We start from the raw sequence: 21,628 nt of genomic DNA on the forward strand, positions 1-21,628 counted from the left end.
ATTCGCTAAGCTTCTGAAATTGGACTTGTCAAGTAAAACGGCGTCTGGCAAAATCTCATCCAAGCTTAATGGACGATTTAGCTTGCGATATCTTTATATTATTCAACTATTAATCTTAAGGAGCGAAAGGCAACTAGGCAAAAATGTGCCACACAAATTTATATTTGCTGCCAATAAATATTTCTTTGCATAGCCTAAAAATAAAAAAAAAATAATAAAGAAGTTGTTTGTATGGCATTTTGTTTACTTTATAATGGGTTCCTTTTCTTTTTTTTTTTTTTTTGGTGCTTACGTTTTTCCATAATAAAATTGTGGGCATGACGAAATATTCAAAAAGTCACCGCATATAAGTATATAATTATTTAAATATTACAATTGTTGCTGTTTCTTGTTTACTTTTTAAAAGCTAAATTTGGTCAATAAAGTTGAGCTAATCTCATTCAAAAAGTAAAAAAAAAAAAACAAGACTAGAAAATAAATAATAGTAAAAAAAAAAACAAAACCGTTTTGAAAAAGGCGAAACCTGAGCAAAAATAAAAAGCGCATCAAAAAAATATATATGTTAACAGTTATTCGACTATAGTTACATTTAAAGTTTACAGCTGACAGTTTTACAGTTATAATTGGGCGTGGTTTCAGTGTGTGCACAAAAAATTTGCATAAAATTGTTTGCATACTTTTCCTTTTTTTTTTTGCTTGTTTCTTTTTGTTTTTGATTTTTTAACTTGAATTTTCATTTAAATGTTTCGTAATTAGTTAATTGCTTGTGGTTTAGGTTTTGCTTTGTGTTCTCTTTAATTATATATTGAAACACTTTGAGTTGCCATAAAAATGTTGTTGTTGTTGTTGTTGTTGTTCTTGTTCTTGTTGCAGTTCACGATGTTGTTGTTGTTGTTGTTGTTGTAGTTGTTGTTGTTGGTCCAAACACAATTAATAAATAACTAGATTCTGTACTCATTGACTGGCTTGCTTTGTAAATAGTTGTAGTAAATATATATAGTTAATAGATACACAGGCTAGTTAACAATATCAACAAATGGGCGTGACGACGCCTGCATTCTTAGTGTGTGTCTGTGTGTGTGTGTGTGTGTGCGTCTCGGCTATGAACTGAGCTGTGCTCATCAGCTCATATCTCTCTCTCTCTCTCTCTCTCTCTCTCTCTTTCTCTTTCTCTCTCCCTCTCTATTTGACACACTTGTTGTCTATATGATGCTGCCTTTCTCTCTCTTACTCGCTCTTTGTCTGTTTGTTGCTCTCTCTCTCTCTACTCATGCCGCACACCACATATGGACAGGAACGTACTGAAATTGTGCAAACTGCACGCCGGCAACACCGTATACACTACATTTGCCATCTCCTGGCATTTGTGCCGAAAATCGTGCAGCGCCTGCAATAACAGATCTGTCGGCGGTGCCGCATTCACCTGGTAGAAGAGCTTCAAATGTATCGCTGGCAATATGTTGGCGGCAGATGCCGCTGGCTGTTGCTGCTGATCCCCGCCGCCTCCGGGCTGCTGCTGCTGCTGCTGCTGCAGTTGGGACATTGCCTCTGTGGGCGTGGCAGTGCTATGTGCTGCCTGCTCATCAGCCTCGCGTTGCAGCTGCTGCTGATGCTGCTGCTGTTGCTGCTGCTGTCGCTTGGCCAGCGGATAATCCTTAAGCAGGCGATTCACAGTATAGGTGAGTATCTCGTCCAGATGCTCGGCGCTGAGGCTCTGCGCCCAGCGGCAATGATTGCCCAGCACATCGTCGCTCAGCTGCGTCAACTGGGTGGTGGACGAGGCCAAGCCGGTGGCCACATAGCAAACAATTGCCGCACAATTGTTCTCATAGTTCCAGCGACGACGTATCGAGATGGTATAATCGCTAACCGAGCAGCCCGTTTCCTCATCTGCAATTAAACACAATCAATTGATTATCGTTTTCAAAATAGAAAGTATTAATTATAACTTGGTCAGGAAGGAGACGTCTCTGGCCCTATAAAGTATATATGTATATTAACTATGGATCAGTAACAAGAGTCGAGTCTGTTTCTCGTCTCTCAGCTTTAACGCTATTGTGATGCGAGTTAGCAAGGATTCGGCCGTATCGGAACACTATAGCAAATATATTGCTGTCATAGAAAAGAGGTTTTTTGGTATGGAAAACATTTCGGAATATTTCATTTTCAAGATATCCTATTCAAGCTCTGCAAGATTCCAAAGATATGATGAAACTTATATCCATATCGGTTTTTCAAGCTCTGAAATTTACTATACTCCTTAAATATGATCAAAATTGTATCCACATCGGATAACTATAAATACCATACCAGCTGCCTATAGAAACAATCTGTTGATAGTAAGGTTTTCTATGGAAAACCAAGATTTTTTTTACCATAGTCTGCAATTACGAGTTCCGTCTTGATTTTAAGCTACGATCAAAGTTGTATCCATATCGGATTGCTATAACATCACCTATTGGTAGTCATTAAAGCAATCAGTCGAAAAAACAATATTTATTCACCAAACTCTGCAATTATGAACTTTATTATTCCTTCCGCATAAATGCAAAATCGAATCCAATCGGACTATCATATCTATGTGACTTCTCTGGGAACAATCGATCGGAATAAAAGTTTTTGTATAAAAGCACTTCGAAGTCATTTCTCTATAACCAAAAAAGTTCCCTTTTTATAAGGTAATGGAAGGGAAGGTGTCTAAAAAGCAAACTATTCTGGCTGTGTGTGAAAAGATATTTCGAGATATGGTCAAAAAACAAGATATCGATATCGATTTTGAGTTGAAAGAAACTTGATCTGCGCGAGCAACAAGAGAGGCTACATTCAAGATAACTTCTTAAAGTTCTTGATGCCTTTAAACATACGGACAGATATGGCTAGATGGAGCTGACTGATGCTGCTGATCAGGAATATACATATATATATATACTTTATCGGGTCGGAGATGACTGATTCTGTCTAATACATGACGTCAATAGGACTTACAGTCGAAACGATCGTTATGGGTGTGTGCCCACACCTGCCATTCGACGAGCGCCTCGCGGGGTAGCGCTGGGAGCACAATATAATCCATGATGGCGTTTGTGGTGCGACGCTCCCACTGGCGGCGCGCCTCGCCAATGAATGCGGGATGGGTGACAAAGCAAATGCCATGGACGACATCGCGCAGCTGCCCCTGGGCATTCATTGCCTTGGCAATGCGACTGATGTGACGCAATGTGAGCTTGCACTGGGGCCGGATGCCGCCCTCGATGATTGTCATGCTGCCCGGCACGAGTGCAATTTGGCCCGAGATGTAGGTGATGTCGCCAATCTGGAATGCGGTACAAGGGGTACAATGTAAGCGACTGTGTGTGCGATTATTTGCGCCCTCGCCCAACCGCCCAACCGCTCACCCGCGTTGACTGGCTATAGGGCCCGATATTGGCGGGCGCCCAATGCGATATGCCCTGGACATGCATCGTGTTTCGCCGGCCATTGAGCAGCTGTTGCGTCTCCTCGCTATCATCGCCGCTGTGTATGGCCGGCGCATGGTAGGCAATGGCCTCCATAATCACATGACAATCATCCGGCAGCGGGCATTCTACACAAACGCGCGTGGGCGGATTATGAAAGCCAAACGATTGCAAATAGATGCTATTCAATGCCGGATACTCGGCTATGGAGCGCACATAGAGCGTGGTAAAGCACAAATCCTGCAGCTCATACCCATTGCTGGAGCAGAGATCACGCAGCGTATGCAAGGCCTGTTGCATGCCCTGCTCCATGTTGGCGGCGCAGCCTGAAAAACAATAGATGATATGCTTTACAGATGTGGACAAAGAAATGATAGTTAATTGAGATTTAAGCTGAGTGCACTGATTGGTTGGTTACCCTGTATGCCAGCCAGCCACATCCAGCCCTTGGCATTGATGGCCGCTTTGGCCTGATTGGCAAGTGGACGAAATTCACGTTCATATTTCATTGGACTGGGCGGCTGTGTATAGCCCGTTGGCATCGTCGCCGTCGCCGCATTATTGTTGCACTGTGTGGTGCTCAGCCCAAGCGAGGAGATGGCCAGCGACAGCGAGCCGCATACGGCGGCCGTGCTGCTGCCCAATGGATGGGAGCTGCCAAAGCCGCAACAGCTATTTGCCTGCAATGCACCTGCTGTGGCACCCAATGCCAATGCGGATGCCGATGCGGCTGTCCCTTGATTCGCATTGGCCAGCAGCAGCAGGGAGGCGCTGCCCGTCATACAGCTGGCCGTCGGTATGGGCTCGTCGACGCTGGCGCTCTTCGTTACAATGGGTATCGGCGAGGACGATGATGTGGCCAAATGTCTGCCAAATGAATTGCTGCGCGATATCAACTCATTCTGGCTAAGCGATTCGCGCATGCGCGTCTCCTTCTCAATCAGCTCCAATTCTGTTTCACTGAAATCCGGATCGCTCAGATCGCTGTACGTCGACTCATTGAGATCGCTTATATAGTCGAGTGACTTTTTAACAAAGACCACATCGCCGCCAGCATTTGGCTCCTTTGGCTGCAGCGTTAGTTTCGTGAAATTGATATACCCAACGGGGCATATCGGATCGGCGCTACTAATTATCGTCTGTATATCCTCAACGGAGATGCGCTGCTTGAACAGCGGACAGTCGAGCGTGAATGTCTCGTATTCGCCACCCTCGCCGCACACATTCAGGCCATACTTGTCGCGCATCTTTAGCAGATGGGTTTGCATCTCGCGCAGCGATTTGCCCAAATGACGATCCGGCACCAGGCCCAACGCAGCGACCTAATAGCGAATTATATGCATTTCGATTAAATGTTGGCTGTTGGTATTCTATTGAGGACTCACCTTGATGATAATGGCATGCACCTGACAGTCGATCATCTCCTGCAGCAGTTCAGTCTGATCTCTCCTCCACAAATAGGCCAAGGATATCAGGTTGAGGCGGCTGCACACGTTCTCCACACGCACACGCTGATAGTCTGACAGTATGGCACCAACAGCCACCGCATCCACATTTAGTTCGTGCTGCAATGATGCGGATGCAACAGCGAAATCTTTATAAACAACATATTCAAAAATTCAGTGTTACGAAATTTGCATTTGTTGTGGGCGGAAATCTCTTCGAAATGGTCGAAATATACAATTTGTAGCGGATTCACATTAAATATTTGCTGAGCTCTGATTATAATTTATTAGTAATTGCCTTTGCCTTTATCGTATAAATATTTGTTTATTATGTTTTTATCTGCCACGAGCTCACATAACAAATAAATTAAATATTTATCTTTTATCATTATATTTAAACTTTAATTTTGTTTTGTTGGTTCAACTACGACAGATGCGCCCACATACCAAATTTTAGCTTAATACATGGCATATTTCTCGAGCTAGGAACTTCCGAGACTTTTGAAATAATACATTAATTTGCCTCTATATAGGCTCTACTTGTTGTTTTTATACTAAATTAAGGCGCAATGCATGCACATAGAGAATTTCAGCTTAATATATGACAAGCTTTATCAGTTATAATCCTTTAACGCTTTCGTTATTTCTTGGTGCTATGCAAAATAAACGTCATGCTTCATCCAATCCAAGGCATTTTATGTAAAACTATTTATCACGAAGCCACATAACAATTTTCAGCAGAATACGTCAAGTAAATGCCGAGTTATGATCCTGAACCACTTGGAAAAAGGATTTTGTACTCTTAATCTCCTCCAAAACTATCTGAGACGAGGTCGGATATCGAATTTCAGCAGCACGCTAGAAATATTTACAGGGTTATGACCCACTTTGTTATTGGGTAACATCTTTCGATTTAAAGTGCTTTGTCATGGAGCGTGGTGCATCGATAATGCGAGCCGCTGGAGTCTAATCAAATATTTTGTTCATAGTTCACGTGCTTGGTGGCATTTTTGATAAGATTACACGATTAACAATTGCGAAACTAATTTCCGCAATTATATTTATTTTTTCTTTTTTTTTTTTTTTACTTTGTTTTGGTTCGTTTTGTTTGTGGGGCGTTACCCGTTCAAGGACATTTTTACAGACAGTCAACAACCATACAAAAAATGCTAAGCAACCGCTGCCTGACGCGCAGATATCCTGTAAATACTTTAAGCATCTTTTGCGTAAAATTGGTTTTGCCGAAATCTCAAGATTTGGTTTCTTTTGTGTTTACGAAAGTAAATTGGAATTTTGACTACATTTTTAATGTATATATTCTTTTTGCTATATCCTGAACCCATTGGAATTTCGTAAAGAGGATTTAGCTTTGTGTAAATGAATCAAACAGGCAGAAGGATATATATATATATCTAAAATGTATACATATTCTTGATCGAACTACACGAATTAAAGACTTGATATATAATACTTAACATATAATATATAATCTCGTATATATAAACTATCAAACGATTTCGATATATGCTAGATACTCAAAACTTGGTATGTAGGTTCACGTACAGCACAAACAGCTAAAAAATATTTCCGATTTTAGATGCCTCACCTCACTACCCATATGTATATATATATATATATAAGGTATATATATCAAGCTACCTCCTAGTGTTCTCTGGCCTCGTAAGTTTACATTTTTTTTTTGTGGTTTAGTTAATTTATATTTTTATATTTGTTCAATTTACAAATTTTTCATTTTTGTTTTTAAATTTATTGTATTTCGTTCAGTTTTGTTGATATTTTTTTTGGCTTTTCAACTATTTTTTTTTTTATTAACTTTTTTTAACTATTTTTAAATAATTTGTTGTTGGGCTTAAGGTTTTTATATTTCTGTTATTTGCATGTTTTACTAGTTTATGATATATTAAATTTATAATTTATTTTTATAAAATATTTTAAAATTTATTTGTGTTATTTTTTTTTTAATTTATGCGCTGTAAATATACTTATTTACAATTTTAAAATATTTTAAAAATTATTTTTATTATTTTTTTTTAGATATTTATACGCTGTAAATATATTTATTTAAGCTTTAACATTATTTAACAGGCTTCTTTAATTGTTTATGTGTAAGTTTCACTAAGTTTAGGCTTTTAAGCTAATTTGATTCATTTTGATTTATTTATTTTGTTTTTATTTATGATGAGTTCTTAATATTTAAATTTTTATTAGGCTTCAAGTTTTTTACTCTAACTGGAATGAGTATATATTAAAACGTTTATGTTTTGGACATTCTTTTCTTGATCCCTCAATTTGATTTTTTAAATTTTTTAAAAAATTAAAAATATGTCTAACTCTTAAGGGACCATTAAGACTGTCTTTCAGCTAAGTCAAGTTGGTCAGGTGCAAGCCCAAAACTGTTGAATGGTACAGGGTATAAACGTGTACGTCAACGCTAGCGTCATTCGTCAGGTAGTTAGCATCGAGAATCGCTAATCTCTGGCCTTTACTCTTTTCAATTCAAACAGAAAGACAGACAGACAGACAGACAGACAGGTACATCGACTAATTGTTATACCTTATGGGCTGCCCCCTCACCTTGCACGTCTCCAGCAAACTGTAGAGATCCTCGACTTCATCATCATCGGTGGGCACATACTGCTTGCCGGTCTGTGTGCTCTTGCCCTTCGTCTCGCGCCGATACAGCGGCAGACCCATGGCGCTGGCGAGTATCTCGATGCCCATGTGGCCAACGGTCTGGTACATAAAGCTGTCCAGCTCATCTAATGTTTCGGGCACAAACATGAGAATTAATAAGTAAATATGTGTATTGTGTGATATGTGCGAATTAAAGTTTCACCTCTGTCCTTGGGATGCAAATTGGCTAAGGCGACAATTTCGTGGCCCTCGGCGACGCACTGCATCATATTGTAGCAGCTATCCTTGCCGCCACTTACCATTGCCACTACGCGCATTTTGATTAGCTGTATGTGTGTGTATGTTGGGGGATTAATGGGTATGGGTATGAGTATGAGTATGAGTGTGTGTGTGTATGTGTGGGTGTTATTTGGTTTTTGCTGCTCGGTTTAGCTGGAGTGGGCGCTCATTTGGTCTGTTTGTTGACTAGACTTGTTTACAATAAAGAACGTGGCGTCTTCTATTAACACAGAGCGGCTGTTATTGATGTTGTTGTTATTTTTGTTGCTGTTTGTCAACTGTAAAGAGCAAAGCATAAGGACAGTTCATTAGTGATGCGCTTGTTCTTGTTGTTGTTGCTGTTGTTGTTCTTGCTGTTCTGTTAAAAGCTCTCTCAGGTGGCTGTAAAATCTAATTAAGTCACAACATAATATCAAACGCAAGTGTTGCCACTTAATGCACTTTAAAAGGCAGCGGGCTACGACGACAACGGCAGCTGCCATCGATGTAAACACACATAAAACTCATCCGATTGATGTTTTCAGTGTGCGGACCAGGATGCTGTTACTTTGATTATAATTGTCAAAAGTCGGCCAAGCTAAATGATTGCGCGAAGGTCACACACAAACACACACACGCCCACAAACTTGCATACATATTGAAACGCATATGTAGAAATGTACATTTACACTAATACACACGCATGTCACACTCTTTTGATATATTACTGGCGCCGCTTGTCTCACTGCTGACCCAAATATAAAATTTTTCTATGCTCTAGGCGTTTACATATACCAAAATTTTGATATTGTTTTAATATTTACCCGACCCGTTTCTGGCCGTGCGCGACTTTATGGAATTCGCACACTTGTGTATTATGTTATGCCCTAGAGATGGGCGATAGTTTTGCACATATAATTAACAGCGATAATTTACACTTATATATGCTTGTAAGTGATATAAGTTTATAACTTTTAAATTTGTAACTAAACAAAAAAAAAAACAGAAACGAGTCCGTTTTTTATTTATGTTAAGCATGCCAAGAGATTACTTTGACTATAGTCTGTCAAACTTTATTATTGCCATTGTTTACATTAAATTCGTCACAAGACACGTGCCGGTGGCAACACACCGGGTAAGCTTTTGTAAATCACTTTGAAAACTCAGTTGCTGAAATTTTTGAAATACATCACATTAGCTGAAGTCACAGTATTGCACATCTCTAATGTTAGCTGGTCGTTCTGCTAAGCTGGTCGTGAATTTAAAGATTGAGCCAAATGGTTGTGCTAATATAGTTTAGCTCAATTACCACAGCGATTTGCAACTGCTAAAAAGGGGCTTGTATTTGCTGAACTGCTTAAATGAGCTCTTTGGCTTACGTTACGCATTTTTGCGCTTACGTTACACTTTTTGCGCTTACGTCTCTGTTATTTTTTACTGTCATTTTAACTTTACGTTGTGCTTGCTACGTTTAACATTCTCATCTGTTTTTGAAAAGAAACCAATAAATATTATCATATTGCAATTTCATCTTCAAAATTTAGCATTTAAAGTCATTTGGCCCCCAAATCTTTCAAATAAATCAAAATTTTAATGACTAACAACATGTTGATGCAATCAAATGGAATAAAGCAATTGTTCACATAGAGTTTGGTACCAGTGTGTGTCAACAAAAGCAGAAGATAAAACAACAACAAACAAGGAAAACAAAACAAAAATGAACAATATACCGCAAAGTAAACACTACAATCTAACACATTACCAACAGCGCTATAACTGGGATTGCGGTGTATCCTGCATACTGATGATATTGTCCACCGCACAGCGTAAACAGTTCCTCAACAATTTCGAGACCATCTGCAAGGAGGAGGGCTTCGGCGTTAGCACCTGGACAATTGATCTATGCTATCTTCTGCAGCGCTATAATGTGCGACACGAGTACTTTACCCAAACACTTGGAATCGATCCTAGCTACAAGAAGCACATGTACTATACGCGCATAATTGACAAGGACGAGAGGCGGGTGCTGCGTCGCTTCAAGGAAGCCAAAGTGCGTGGCCTGAGCGTCGAGCAGCGCACAGTGGACATGCCAGTAATCGTTTCGCATTTGGCGCGCCATGGACCAATTATATTACTGACAAATGCCTCGCTGCTCGTCTGCGAGATCTGCCGCAAAACAATACGTGAGAGATTTGGGTAGGTAGTCGTTATGTTACGCGATCTTGGTACTATGCACGAATATACACATACACACACACACACACACACTCACACAAAGACGGGGAAATTAGATAAATAGAGCGACTCAAGGTCATGTCCATGGCTTAATAAATTCTACTTGCGATCACCTCGTGGCGTTGCCACACTTGCACACATAATATCAATTGCACAATTACCATTACAGCCAGCGCTCAAAATGGCACTGTTGCTGCTTATCGATAACATTTAGTTATTGACTAATTAATCGAAAATCGGACTGGCACAGCTTTAACCGCCATTTCAAGCATTTAAAAGATATCTAAGCTGTGTACTCGTGCACAGTATGTGATTGTACTTAATTTTCTGTGGCTTAAGCCTAAATGTTAGCTTATTATCAAGTTGCTTTCATCTATTTTGTTATTTCCGAAACTCAAAATTGCCAACGGATGAAAACAAAAGGTATGCGGGACACTACGTGGTGCTCTGTGGCTACGATATAACCACGCGTAAGTTGTTTTATCACAATCCAGAAGTACGCGACGGACGTAAGTCAACGAAATTGATCGATAATTCTTACAACCACTAATTGCCAATCGATTCCAGACGTTTGCCGGTGTTTTTCTGGGGCAATGGACACCGCGCGTATTGCCTTTGGCACCGATCAGGACATCATATTTATTTATGAGAAGACGAATCGCAAAAAGTAGATTTCAAGTGCTCAGTGACCCCATGGCCGATGCAGTAGTACCTGCCCAGCAGTTTCCAGAGTTGTTATTGTTATATGGACCTGCGCCTATGTGATATTTTTATTAGGAATGGGATCCGATTGTGCTAGGCTGGGCCTCTCACCTGAAGTACCTAAACATTGCGTTACCGAAGTTTTCACCAGCTTACTATTATTATATATTTTTATATTATATTAAATAAAAACCTTCGATTTTTTTTATTTATTTTTTTTTTTTTTGTATTGTATTTACTGTAAAATTGTAACCTTGTTAGATAAATTGTTATGCATTATATATGTGTATGCTTGAGTTTCGTATAATGTTTATGCTTTAGTTTAACAACAGCGTATTTAGTTATTGTTATTTAGTTGTTTAGTGTAACAGTTGGTCCCCATTCAAAAACAACAACAATTTATATAAGATTAATGCGCTTGCAATACATTTTTGAACTTGCCATAATCCCAAGTAAACCAAAACAAATATATATAAAAACTAGATTTAATACCGAAATTATAAGGTATAATAGTTTTAGAAGCCACACATAAAAGCTCAATATATATAGACTATAGAGCGTATTTTTATAATATTTTGTAATTCCGCATGCATTATTATATAAATATTTGCCTAAGATTACTTGATTTTATGCCCTTGCACATTCCAAGAACGCGTTTACATAGAAATATATATCTATATAGTATATCAAAAAAAAAAATGGTTTATAAAAATTGTATTTTGAACTTTACTGTTTCTGCATCGACGGAATTTCCTTATTGCTCTCATAGTTGAGCTGTTTGGTTAGTAGTTGGAGCTTAATGTGTGGCGCCTCCACGGGCAATATAATCTCGCCCGCATCATTTGTATATTTCGCATACAGCTGCTCCGAGAATGGCTGAAAGCCTTGCGAGCACAATATCTTCTGGGAGAATATGCCGGTGGCATCGGCTTTAAGCAGATGAAAGCCGCATTTGCGTGCCACCTGCTCGGCACGTCGCACCAGCTCCTTGGCGATGCCCTGGCCCCGAAAGCGTGCATCCACCGATAGGATGCGCACATCAAAGATGCGCTCCACATTGTAGCGCGCAAATAAATCCACCTGCAGGCTGTGCCCGTAGAGCAGCTCAAATATCTTTTTGTAACTGTCGTCCATGCTGTGTTGTAGCTTATCCAGCGCCTCTTCCGTATCGCCCGGACGCAAAACGCCGTTGAGTATGACACCAGCTATTTGGCCATAGGTGGCGCTGTCTTTGCGCCCATCGACGGCCATCAGGCTGAGCTGATCCTGCAGCGTTGCCAGACTGTGATGCTCCAGCTCAACGTTGCCACCGCCATGCTGGCAGAGTCCGGCCGCATGATTCAGCGGCTCGTCGGCAAAGAAATTTCCGCGCAAATGCTCAATCACTCGCTCGAAGTGCTCTTCTGTAATCACTTTGTACTCCATTTCTATTATACTTTTGTAATTTTCTATCGGTTTTGGTCGTTTTTATAAAGAAGCTGTGGGAAGAAAAAAGGTTGATTCAAACTCTTCGATAATCAAGAGAAATTTGTGTAGAAGATGCTGCTTTTTCAAAGAAACACAAAAGCTTGAATGTTCTAGACTGTAGCTTCCTGTCCACGTCTAAGAGATTTAAAAAATATATAATTATGAACTAAAATTCCTCAAAACCTTACAAAATTGTACGCAAAATGTATGCTATGCAAATAATATCTGAACATATGTAGCATACTTATTGGGAAATTTATGTCATAAGACTATGAAAACTTTTAGAACAATTATAAGCATTCTTTACAAATAATATTATTGTATTATCTTATCAAAGGAATTAATCGTTTGTTCAGAGACTTTTATCGAAAACTCTGCATTTAATTGAATTCCTAACAAAGCTTTGCATACACATAGGTACTCATACGTACAGTGGTCGCTCGCTAAATAAAACGCTGTGTACTAGATATATTATTATTTCAGAACGACTTATATTTACGAAAAATTTAAGATTAATTCTAAATAAAAATGAATATATTTTACTATTTTAGCGGGGTTTTTTTTTTCAAAGAAATATTTAAATTTCGTGCAGTTTCAATTTGCGAGCGATCACTGTATTTAAGTGCGCATACTGTCTATACACATGCATACACACATATACATACATGTAAGATGCCAGATGCCACTGGCATTTTTGCTTTCATAACGTAATTAGAGAGAACGCAAAACTCTCACGCACACAGACGAATTCCAACACGCATACATTCTCTCAAACACACTCACTGCGCCTTTGTTGTTGTTTGCTACTGCTGCTGCTGCTGCTGCGATTACAATCGCATTATATTCAACATTTACGACGCCTAAGCGACAAAGTCCTGTTACATGCACACAACTCTCTCCCCCCTCCACTAGCGTGCAAGCTTTACGACTCTGACATCACCTGCACTGCAACGTGTATATTTACTTTATTTTCTTCTCACTTAGCTTATTTTGTAGCTGTAAATCTCTGCAGATTTTCATTAATTACTTACTTACTGGCGTATGGTGTCAAAGCTCTCAATTAGATTTTCTAATTCGCGGGAGCGTCAAAAAAAATATGTAACCTACTTGCGGGCGCTGCAAAATGCGAACTGCGGCCCCAGCAGCAGCAGCATCCCAGCAGAGCCTCTGTTCCTGTGCGAGAAAAATAAACGTGCCAGTGGCGTCTGTGCTGGGCACTCTGCTCAACAAGTCGTTTATTGGCGACCCATGCCCCCCATTCGGCGGACGTCTATGGCGTTAACTGTTAACTGCTAGCAGGATGCGTGCGTGCGTGCGTGCCTGTGCGTGTGTGTGTGTGTGTGTGTATGTGTGAGTGAGTCAGTGAGCGAGTCATTGCCTGCTCGTGACTTATGTGAAATGACAATAAAAATGCAGGAGAGAGCGCGAGTAAGAGAGAGAGGCAAAGCTGCTTTTGTTCTTGTCTCATCCCTGCTCCCACTCCTTCGCATTTACCACACAGAAATTTGACAGTTTTTTGCGGTAGCAGCAATAACGCCAACTGTTGATTCACTCTGTTGTGTCTGTGCCTGCGTGTGTATGTGTGTGTGTGTGAGACTGCCTCACGCAAATTGCGGTTGTGTGTGTATGCGTGCGTGTATCTATACTATGTGAATACATACGAATTTTGACTTTTATATGACTTACTCAAGGACCTATGCCTAAAGCGGTGTCACTTTCTTAACAAATATTCGTGCCTTGATATTGAGAGATGAAAAAGGAGAATGCTTTAACTAAGCTGTAAAAATTGGAGCCATAACCATACGGTTTAGTTTGAATAACAGTTAAATTTGCATGCATTTTAATAGAATCATCAACGGATATTTGCAGTGCATGGCAGCAGCACAGTTATTTAATCTATATGTACAATCTTTAGCATCTAGCTAAATAATCTAAACATTTTAAAGAAACAGAAATAAATAAAATACCAGGAGGTATGTATAATGTTTAAGTGCCTAATTCTAATTGATGTATATATGATTATATGCAGGCAGAAATGCACATATGTATGTTAGTACGCAAATTCATACTTGTATGCGTGCACATTCGTATATCTATGTACGCACACATCAATTCATACAGATACACACGCACAACCACCCAAGCACACAAAACTAACAAGCAAAAAGAAAGTTTATTAATTAGCCAACACACTTTTCAACACAACACTTCTGAGAAAGCAAGAAAACCTGCAGGACTTACTTGAATTCTTGAGAATCGCATAGTAGTGCGTTTACCGTTTTATAACGTTTTAATATGCAGCACAGCGGTTAAAATTGTAAAAAAAAGAGCATAGACAAATTTACTTACGTACACAGTTACATAGATCGAAACATAAGTTAATCGGATGATAACCAATCAAATGTGCCATATTTGCGGGTAGAATTTTCCGAAACCCCGTCGTACCCTGCACCTTTTATCACACAAGGTAACTGCCAGTTAGTCAGGACAATTTATATATAGATAAAGATATAGATATGAATTACACTAAATAATGTAAAAGTTTCATCAATGACCTTCAATTATGAATTACACTAAATAATATAAAAGTTTCATCAATGACCTTGACAACTTTGAGAGAAAACGTTCCGCCATCTGGAATTAGGGCATTACGTAGCCGTGTAATTGCGGATCTATGGGTTGACAATTTGGCTTGGCATCAGATTCGTTATGGGACCCAGCCACGCCCATAACCATTGTTGTTCGGCCCTGGCACTGGGCGAGACTGAGAGACCTCGGCGATTGTCAATCCCAATGCAGTATTTATTATTTTAATAAATATTATCAACAACATCAGTGGGCCGTGGCCGTACACAGCCAACTATATAAGGCGTACACGTGTACTTTAAATTTGTTGTTGTTTTTTGTTTTTTGTTTGTCGCTTTTTTTATAAATGTTTTTGGGCACAAGACGCATATTCAAATTGCGTGACTCGGACCACCCCCGTGGCTCCCCAGCCAAAACTCTTTGCGGCCGTGCTCGATTGTCAGGTCATGACGAAACCCGATGACAATGGCAATGGATGAGGCAGCAGGTGTTTTTGGCATTTGGCATTTCTCTTCTTTTGCTAAGTGTTATGCGTATTGTTGTCAATCAGCTTCAATTTAAATTTATTTGATCTAACGGCCAATGCAGCGATTTGGCAGCAGTGGCCTAGAGATATGCGTTTTAGGTAGTCGTGAGTAGAGATTAGTGGCGCCGGGGCTGTTCCCAAAAGCACGAAAAATAAAGGCGCGATCTATTCGATGGAGCTAATGAAAGGAAAGCTTATACCCCGCCTAACTCTAAGGAAAAATGAATCAACAAGCCAACTAAAAACGAACGAAAGTCAGAACTAAACTAAAATGCTCTCTTTCACATTGTGAACAGTGTAGAATGAGAACAGGTTTTGCTTTAGCTATCAAGCTGAACATTTCGCGTTGAAATCAATTCAAATTCAAATTTCATCTCAACTGATATGCTCGATCTATTCAACTGAAATGTGCCGTATTTGATCGGTACTCACGCGCTCATCTCTAGTTTGACGCGTCCATCGCTGGCAGCTGCGGTGGAAACAGCTGAGCGCCCGGACCAACGGTCGCGCTTCACTTTTATCCATACGTCATTTTGGACGCCGATGTTGACGTCGACGTCGATGTCGACGCCGATGTTGACGTTGACGTCGGATGAGCGTTGCGCTATTTGCCGTTTGTCCCATTTCGCTGTCGTGTGCTTTGCTTTGCGGTTCTCGTTCTTGGTCTCGCTGCTCGTCCGTTTATTTTTGTATATTTGTCGCATATACATATACATACATATATATTTTTGGTTAATATTTTGTTGTTCTTATTTATAGTTTACAGTTTGGGCATTGTTATTGTTGTTGTCCTTGTTGTTGACAAAAATTTCGACCCAAAACTTGTCAACGGCTGGTCGAGAACGTAACTGTAATTGTAGCTGTAACGATAACGGCAACGGTAACGGTAAATTGTGTGCTTTCAACTTGAAATCATGGCTGCCAAAGATCGTCTGCCCATATTTCCATCGCGCGGGTGAGTACACCCACACACACACACGCACACCCAAGAGATGCTCCAAGTGATGAATTTCTCGCGCAGAGCACAAACTTTGATGAAATCGCGCCTGGCGGGCGCCACAAAGGGCCATGGCCTACTTAAGAAGAAGGCCGACGCTCTGCAGATGCGTTTTCGCCTAATTCTGGGCAAGATCATTGAGGTAGGCAGCGCGACGCGGCTGTTGCCACAGTCAACATATTGAAACTCTGTCGGTTATTGCCCATAGACGAAAACGCTAATGGGCCAGGTGATGAAGGAGGCGGCCTTTTCGCTGGCCGAGGTCAAGTTCACCACGGGCGACATCAATCAGATTGTGCTGCAGAATGTGACCAAGGCGCAGATCAAGATACGAACCAAAAAGGATAATGTTGCGGGCGTAACGCTGCCGATCTTCGAGCCATATCAGGATGGCGTCGATACCTACGAGCTGGCCGGGCTGGCGCGTGGCGGCCAGCAGCTGGCCAAGCTGAAGAAGAACTATCAGAGCGCTGTCCGGCTGCTCGTCGAGCTGGCCTCGCTGCAGACATCCTTTGTCACCTTGGACGATGTCATCAAGGTGACCAACAGGCGCGTCAACGCCATTGAGTACGGTTCGTTATCGTATCCGTATTATCGTATGCATGCCAACTAATCGAATATCGTATATGTCTATCTATATGCCCTGCACAGTGATCATACCGCGCATCAATCGCACCATTGAGTATATCATCAGTGAGCTGGACGAGCTGGAGCGCGAGGAGTTCTATCGCCTCAAGAAGATACAGGACAAGAAGCGCGAGGCCCGCAAATCGGCGGACCGTGCCCGCGAGGAGCTGCGCCGCCAGGGCTACACTGTGCCCTGCAGCGAGGAGGCGCAGAGTATACTGGAAAACGACGGCGACGAGGATCTGCTCTTCTAGACAAATCGCTCACATCCTCAACAATCAGCGAACTCTTACGATGCTTCATCCGCCCTACACACACACACACTCGCAGACTACCTCACGCCTTTTTCGAGTCTTTATTCAATTTCGTTCACATTGTGCTCCAATTTGTTCTGGTTCTGGTTCTGGTTCAGCTTCTGGTTCGTTATTGTTGTTGTTGTTTTGACTGCTCTCGTCTTGTTGTTGTTGCTGTTGTTGTTGTTGTACGCAGCTAATGAAATTATGTACACGTATTTAACAATGTATTTGTATTATTGTTATTATTGTTATTATTATTATTATTATTATTATTATGATCGTTATTGTGTGCGCCTTTTGTGTGTTTCTTTGTCATTTGCTGAATTTCGTTTCAATTTTTTTTAATTGGGCGCAGTAAAAATTTTGATGGCCCCATAAATATGTCTCATTAACTGCGAAATTTGCATTCCAGCGTCATCGATATGGCTGCTCCTTGCCCCTTGCACCCGCCTCCCCCCCGGCAACCCACACATGGCCACACATGGCCTCAACCCATGGCCGGCACGCGTCGATCCATAAGCCGCAGCGCAGGGCTATCAAAAGCGAGAGTGCCTTAGTCGACTAGGAGATACCCTGTATACGCAATCTAGCTCTAGAGCCTGTGCATGCCCCTCTTCGCATCTTGTGCTGCGACTGTGCCCTTCCCTTAGCTCCATGTTATGGCAAATACGATCCTGATTAACTTCGGCGTTTATGCTCCGATCTTTATGAAATTATACCGAATCGCAAGAGCTTACCTAACTAAATGTTTTGGCGCGAATGGGTTAGGCATCAAAAAAGTGAAATATTCTTCATATGTGATGATTGTACGAGAAACTATCGACCTCTAGCTCTTCTAACTTCCAAGTTATGCAGGTATCCAAGTAATGTTTTATCTGTGTGTGTAGTAAACGAGCATCCACATATCAAATTTCATCTAGCTCTTGTCATTCCCGAGTCTTACAGGTATCCAAATAGTGAAATACCAAATTTCATGCATCTAGCTCTTGTAATCTTCGAGTTAAGCCAAAAAAGCGATCTATCATAATCGATTTAATGCCAATGGGATGTGATATCGAAGCAAAAGAAACATTCTGCGTATTGTCTATTGTCACACAGACAGACATGTCTCTTCAGGAATATATAGACTTTCCGAATATGCTGCCTCCCAGCTGTTACGTACATTAGCACAAAAACAATATGCCCTTATTGTTAGTCACTTCAGGGTACAAATACGATTAATATCAAGGAAACCTGTGGCAAAGATTAACTTTCAACTGGGTTCTTGATCTCGTTGTGGTCCATTTGAATTAATAATAGGCGAGACATACATTAATTTATTTTATACACATATAAAATAATCGTGTTTATTCACACATATATACCATATATTTGCTTATACACGTAATAGTTTGCCATTGACCACTGTTTTTTTTTTTGCGTGTTTTTTTTTTTTGTAAAGAATGTTTGTTCTCACAGTTTTGTTGCTGTTCTAATTTTGTTTTTAAACATTTTTTCAAGTAGTTAGCTTTTTCATTAATTTTGTGTGTTCCTTTAAATTCGGCTTGTTTTTTTTTTCTTAGCTACAAATGTGCGCGAAGCGTTTCGTCTACGAATAAAGCCAGAAAAAAAAATGTGGGAAACTTTCCCTAGACAAGCGGTGTAAATGGGGCTTTTAAGCTGCTGCATTTACGCGGCCAGTGTAAATGGTTCTCAAGCTGAATAGTTCACATGGATTATACCTATGAGAATATATTTATGTATTTTTTTTTTTTTTGTATTTTTTGTATTTTTTTTTTTTTTTGTAATTTTTTTAATATTGTATACCAAGTACATTGACTACATTTTGTACTTTTTAAATATGTTTTATTTGTATATTTTATATTTGTTTGTAGGCGGTTTTTTCACGGGGCTTTATATTTGATCTGGTTCCAAAAAGCGTTTAATGAACCAGCCAAATTAACGGCAAAAGCTCTTGGAGCACGCGCAAAGTCGAAGCTTTTTTGCGGAACTTTGCGAACTACCAAAAACAAGCGAAGGTGTTTTTTCTTCTTTTGCCTAAGCCCATAAGTATTCATGAAACTTTCGTTTAATACTTTGCCTAAAGATGTTTGTAGCTATCGAATCGGATTCTTATCCCTCAAAAAGTTAGTAACAGTGGGCAAGTTTTATCCGATTGGGAATGCCATAAATAATATCTGAAACCCTTTGCCTTTAATAGAGCCCGTTGCTTTTAGATAGAAGTAAAGCTCAGATTGTTCATATTTGAAACGGAGCGAGTTCTGCATCGATTCCCGGGCAAGTTACTTTCGAATATCATCATTGATTCAATTCAAGCCCCGCGCATTTCAAAATGTTACATTTATGTGTTGTTTTTCAACACTGCAACAAAATTTTGTCAGGTAGCTTGGTATACCGTTATTTTGCATATAATGTGACGTCATGTGAGTATGTCATTGCACTCTAAGTATGTATATATATAAATATGTAGCTATATTTCTTGTATATGAAGAACATGTATATGTATGTATGTGTATATAGATATATATATATATATTTAGTACTTTGACGACTTAGATTACGTATATATTTAAAAAAAAAAAATTGTTTTCTCTTTAACATTAACACTCCACATACACATATACATTTAGAGAAAAAAAAAACCCGACGCCTCGAATCGCATTCAATTCGCTTTTAACGGCTTTTCATTTCAATTTTGGGATTAATATAACGCTGCATTTTCCAGCTATATGTGTGTGTATGTATATATATATGTATATATATATATATATAAAAAAAAATCGTATTTATCTATTTGTAAAAGTGCACACATTTCAGTTACATAAGTTTAGTTTTTTTTTAGTACAGCGTCGCGCTTAAAAGCTAAGCTAAGCCATACACAAAGAGAGAAAGAGAGCGCAGTAGAGGGAGCGACAAAGAGAGAGATAGTGGCAGAGGCAGAGGCAGAGGCAGACGCAGAAGGAGAGAGGGAGTGTGTGAGAGAGAGAGAGATAGAGCGTGTTTGAGCGAGAGGTGCTCGCGTTAAGCTTTAGGCGTTTGCTGTTGTTTTTTGTAAAATTGCCGCTGCTGCTGCTGCTGATGCGGCGGCGGCGGCGGCTGCGGCTGCGGCTATTCTGCTTGTTGTTGTTGCGGCTGCGACTGCAGTTGCTGGTGTTGTTGCTGCTGCTAGTACTGCTGTTGTTGTTGTTGTTGTCGTAGGTTTCGCGATATCTGTGGTCGTTGGCAACTGTGACGTTATAAATATCTGCTGAGACACTTGAGCGTTAGGAATCACACATTTGTTCTGCAAATGACACAAAAAGAAAGACAGCCAAGACAGAGAGAGAGAGAGAGAGAGAGAGAGAGAGAGTAAGAGAGGGAAAGGGAGCGGAAGGGAGAGAGTAGATAAAAAGCAGCGCAAATAAAAAAAATTCGCAACCGAAATACATTTAAATGCATTTCGCATTTAGAGTGGGAGAGGAGAAAGGCAGATAGAGAGAGAGAGAGAGAGAGAGAGAGAGAGAGAGAGAGAGAGAGAGAGAGAGAGAGGGGGGAAACGCAAACAGACATTAACTTTGATAGCTTTTGTTATTCTCGGTTTCTTTCAGTTTAGTGAATATTATTAATATAATTGAATCTTGTGCGTTTGTTGCAAACAAAGCGCTGCAAAAGAACTCGGTGATCAGATTAATTAGAAGCAAATACAGTTGCAATAGATTAAAATAATTATCAAAAATAATACGTTACAATAATTTTGGCATCTTATGCCCATATTAATGCCAATTATACGCGCGTAGTTGAACAGTGTGACCAAATTCGATAAAGAAAATAGCGCAAAAACGCAAAAAAAGATCATGGTCCTATATTTTCAAATACTTTCATTTTCACTTAAAGCTTCATGAATCATATTTAGTTAGAATTTCGAATTCTGCATTTTATTGTACAGTTGCAATAGACTAAAATAATTATCAAAAATAATACGTTTCAATAATTTTGGCATCTTATGCCCATATTAATGCCAATTATACGCGCGTAGTTGAACAGTGTGACCAAATTCGAGAAAGAAAATAGCGCAAAAACGCAAAAAAAGATCATGGTCCTATATTTTCAAATACTTTCATTTTCACTTAAAGCTTCATGAATCATATTTAGTTAGAATTTCGAATTCTGCATTTTATTGTACAGTTGCAATAGACTAAAATAATTATCAAAAATAATACGTTTCAATAATTTTGGCATCTTATGCCCATATTAATGCCAATTATACGCGCGTAGTTGAACAGTGTGACCAAATTCGAGAAAGAAAATAGCGCAAAAACAGGCAAAAAAACTAGACAAGATCATGCTCCTATATTTTCAAATACTTTCATTTTCAGTTAAAGCTTCATGAATCATATTTA

The 21,628-nt window shown here is 39.8% G+C and overlaps 5 protein-coding genes across 13 annotated transcripts in view; 2 read left to right on the forward strand and 3 right to left on the reverse strand.

Annotated features, from left to right (window-relative positions):
• Positions 1-558: 558 nt before the first annotated feature.
• Positions 559-8,790, reverse strand: LOC135440063 (uncharacterized). Its single transcript, XM_064699041.1, has 8 exons — positions 8,638-8,790; positions 7,758-8,112; positions 7,496-7,680; positions 4,841-5,020; positions 3,874-4,777; positions 3,396-3,781; positions 2,986-3,313; positions 559-1,890 (listed from the first exon to the last, which is right to left on the reverse strand). Exons 2-8 carry the CDS (start codon positions 7,870-7,872, stop codon positions 1,265-1,267), a joined length of 2,724 nt encoding a protein of 907 aa, XP_064555111.1. The 5' UTR covers positions 7,873-8,112; positions 8,638-8,790; the 3' UTR covers positions 559-1,264.
• Positions 8,791-8,854: 64 nt separating this feature from the next.
• On the forward strand, positions 8,855-10,958 carry LOC135440068 (protein GUCD1). 4 transcript variants are annotated; one of them, XM_064699048.1, is made up of 5 exons: positions 8,855-8,948; positions 9,358-9,472; positions 9,582-10,009; positions 10,412-10,557; positions 10,616-10,958. In XM_064699048.1, the coding sequence occupies exons 3-5, from the start codon at positions 9,618-9,620 to the stop codon at positions 10,717-10,719; spliced, it is 642 nt and encodes a 213-aa protein (XP_064555118.1). In that variant the 5' UTR covers positions 8,855-8,948; positions 9,358-9,472; positions 9,582-9,617; the 3' UTR covers positions 10,720-10,958. The 4 variants fall into 4 exon arrangements, with proteins under 4 accessions (XP_064555118.1, XP_064555116.1, XP_064555119.1 ...); XM_064699046.1 differs by having other exon boundaries at positions 9,358-10,009; XM_064699049.1 differs by lacking the exon at positions 8,855-8,948 and having other exon boundaries at positions 9,296-9,472.
• A 259-nt stretch (positions 10,959-11,217) lies between these two features.
• AANATL7 (Arylalkylamine N-acetyltransferase-like 7) lies at positions 11,218-13,976 on the reverse strand. 2 transcript variants are annotated; one of them, XM_064699059.1, is made up of 2 exons: positions 13,904-13,976; positions 11,218-12,228 (listed from the first exon to the last, which is right to left on the reverse strand). In XM_064699059.1, exon 2 carries the CDS (start codon positions 12,173-12,175, stop codon positions 11,477-11,479), a length of 699 nt encoding a protein of 232 aa, XP_064555129.1. In that variant the 5' UTR covers positions 12,176-12,228; positions 13,904-13,976; the 3' UTR covers positions 11,218-11,476. The 2 variants fall into 2 exon arrangements, with proteins under 2 accessions (XP_064555129.1, XP_064555130.1); XM_064699060.1 differs by having other exon boundaries at positions 11,218-12,352; positions 13,904-13,959.
• Positions 13,977-15,702: 1,726 nt separating this feature from the next.
• Positions 15,703-17,481, forward strand: Vha36-3 (Vacuolar H[+] ATPase 36kD subunit 3). The gene is made up of 5 exons (XM_064698997.1): positions 15,703-16,018; positions 16,089-16,284; positions 16,351-16,468; positions 16,535-16,898; positions 16,978-17,481. The coding sequence occupies exons 2-5, from the start codon at positions 16,244-16,246 to the stop codon at positions 17,205-17,207; spliced, it is 753 nt and encodes a 250-aa protein (XP_064555067.1). The 5' UTR covers positions 15,703-16,018; positions 16,089-16,243; the 3' UTR covers positions 17,208-17,481.
• Positions 17,482-19,696: 2,215 nt separating this feature from the next.
• The window catches only part of Pdfr (Pigment-dispersing factor receptor), a 65,110-nt gene continuing 63,178 nt past the window's right edge, over positions 19,697-21,628 (reverse strand). For 4 of the 5 annotated variants that reach the window (XM_064699008.1, XM_064699007.1, XM_064699013.1 and 1 more), the window contains one exon: positions 19,697-20,532. In XM_064699008.1, coding sequence (XP_064555078.1) covers positions 20,278-20,532 — 255 coding nt within the window. In that variant the 3' untranslated portion in view covers positions 19,697-20,277. The remainder of the gene's footprint in view (positions 20,533-21,628) is intronic. The other variant, XM_064699012.1, reaches the window with a different exon arrangement.

The sequence above is a fragment of the Drosophila montana genome, unplaced genomic scaffold (genome assembly GCF_035044405.1).
Source record: "Drosophila montana isolate Dmon_TW-CO22-7 unplaced genomic scaffold, ASM3504440v1 contig_787_1, whole genome shotgun sequence".
Lineage (NCBI taxonomy): Eukaryota > Metazoa > Arthropoda > Insecta > Diptera > Drosophilidae > Drosophila > Drosophila montana.

Bases quoted from the DNA above. Each gene is read 5' to 3' on its own strand.
- LOC135440063 (XM_064699041.1), bottom strand. From the start codon at position 7,872: ATGCGCGTAGTGGCAATGGTAAGTGGCGGCAAGGATAGCTGCTACAAT. The intron at 5,021-7,495 runs GTGAGGGGGCAG...GCATCATTGCAG, and splicing joins GTTTGCTGGAGACGTGCAAG to CACGAACTAAATGTGGATGC. The intron at 3,314-3,395 runs GTGAGCGGTTGG...ACCGCATTCCAG, and splicing joins CCTATAGCCAGTCAACGCGG to ATTGGCGACATCACCTACAT.
- LOC135440068 (XM_064699046.1), top strand. From the start codon at position 9,531: ATGAACAATATACCGCAAAGTAAACACTACAATCTAACACATTACCAA. The intron at 10,010-10,411 runs GTAGGTAGTCGT...CTTATTATCAAG, and splicing joins ACAATACGTGAGAGATTTGG to TTGCTTTCATCTATTTTGTT. The intron at 10,558-10,615 runs GTAAGTCAACGA...AATCGATTCCAG, and splicing joins TCCAGAAGTACGCGACGGAC to ACGTTTGCCGGTGTTTTTCT.
- AANATL7 (XM_064699059.1), bottom strand. From the start codon at position 12,175: ATGGAGTACAAAGTGATTACAGAAGAGCACTTCGAGCGAGTGATTGAG.
- Vha36-3 (XM_064698997.1), top strand. From the start codon at position 16,244: ATGGCTGCCAAAGATCGTCTGCCCATATTTCCATCGCGCGG. The intron at 16,285-16,350 runs GTGAGTACACCC...TTTCTCGCGCAG, and splicing joins CCCATATTTCCATCGCGCGG to AGCACAAACTTTGATGAAAT. The intron at 16,899-16,977 runs GTTCGTTATCGT...TGCCCTGCACAG, and splicing joins CGTCAACGCCATTGAGTACG to TGATCATACCGCGCATCAAT.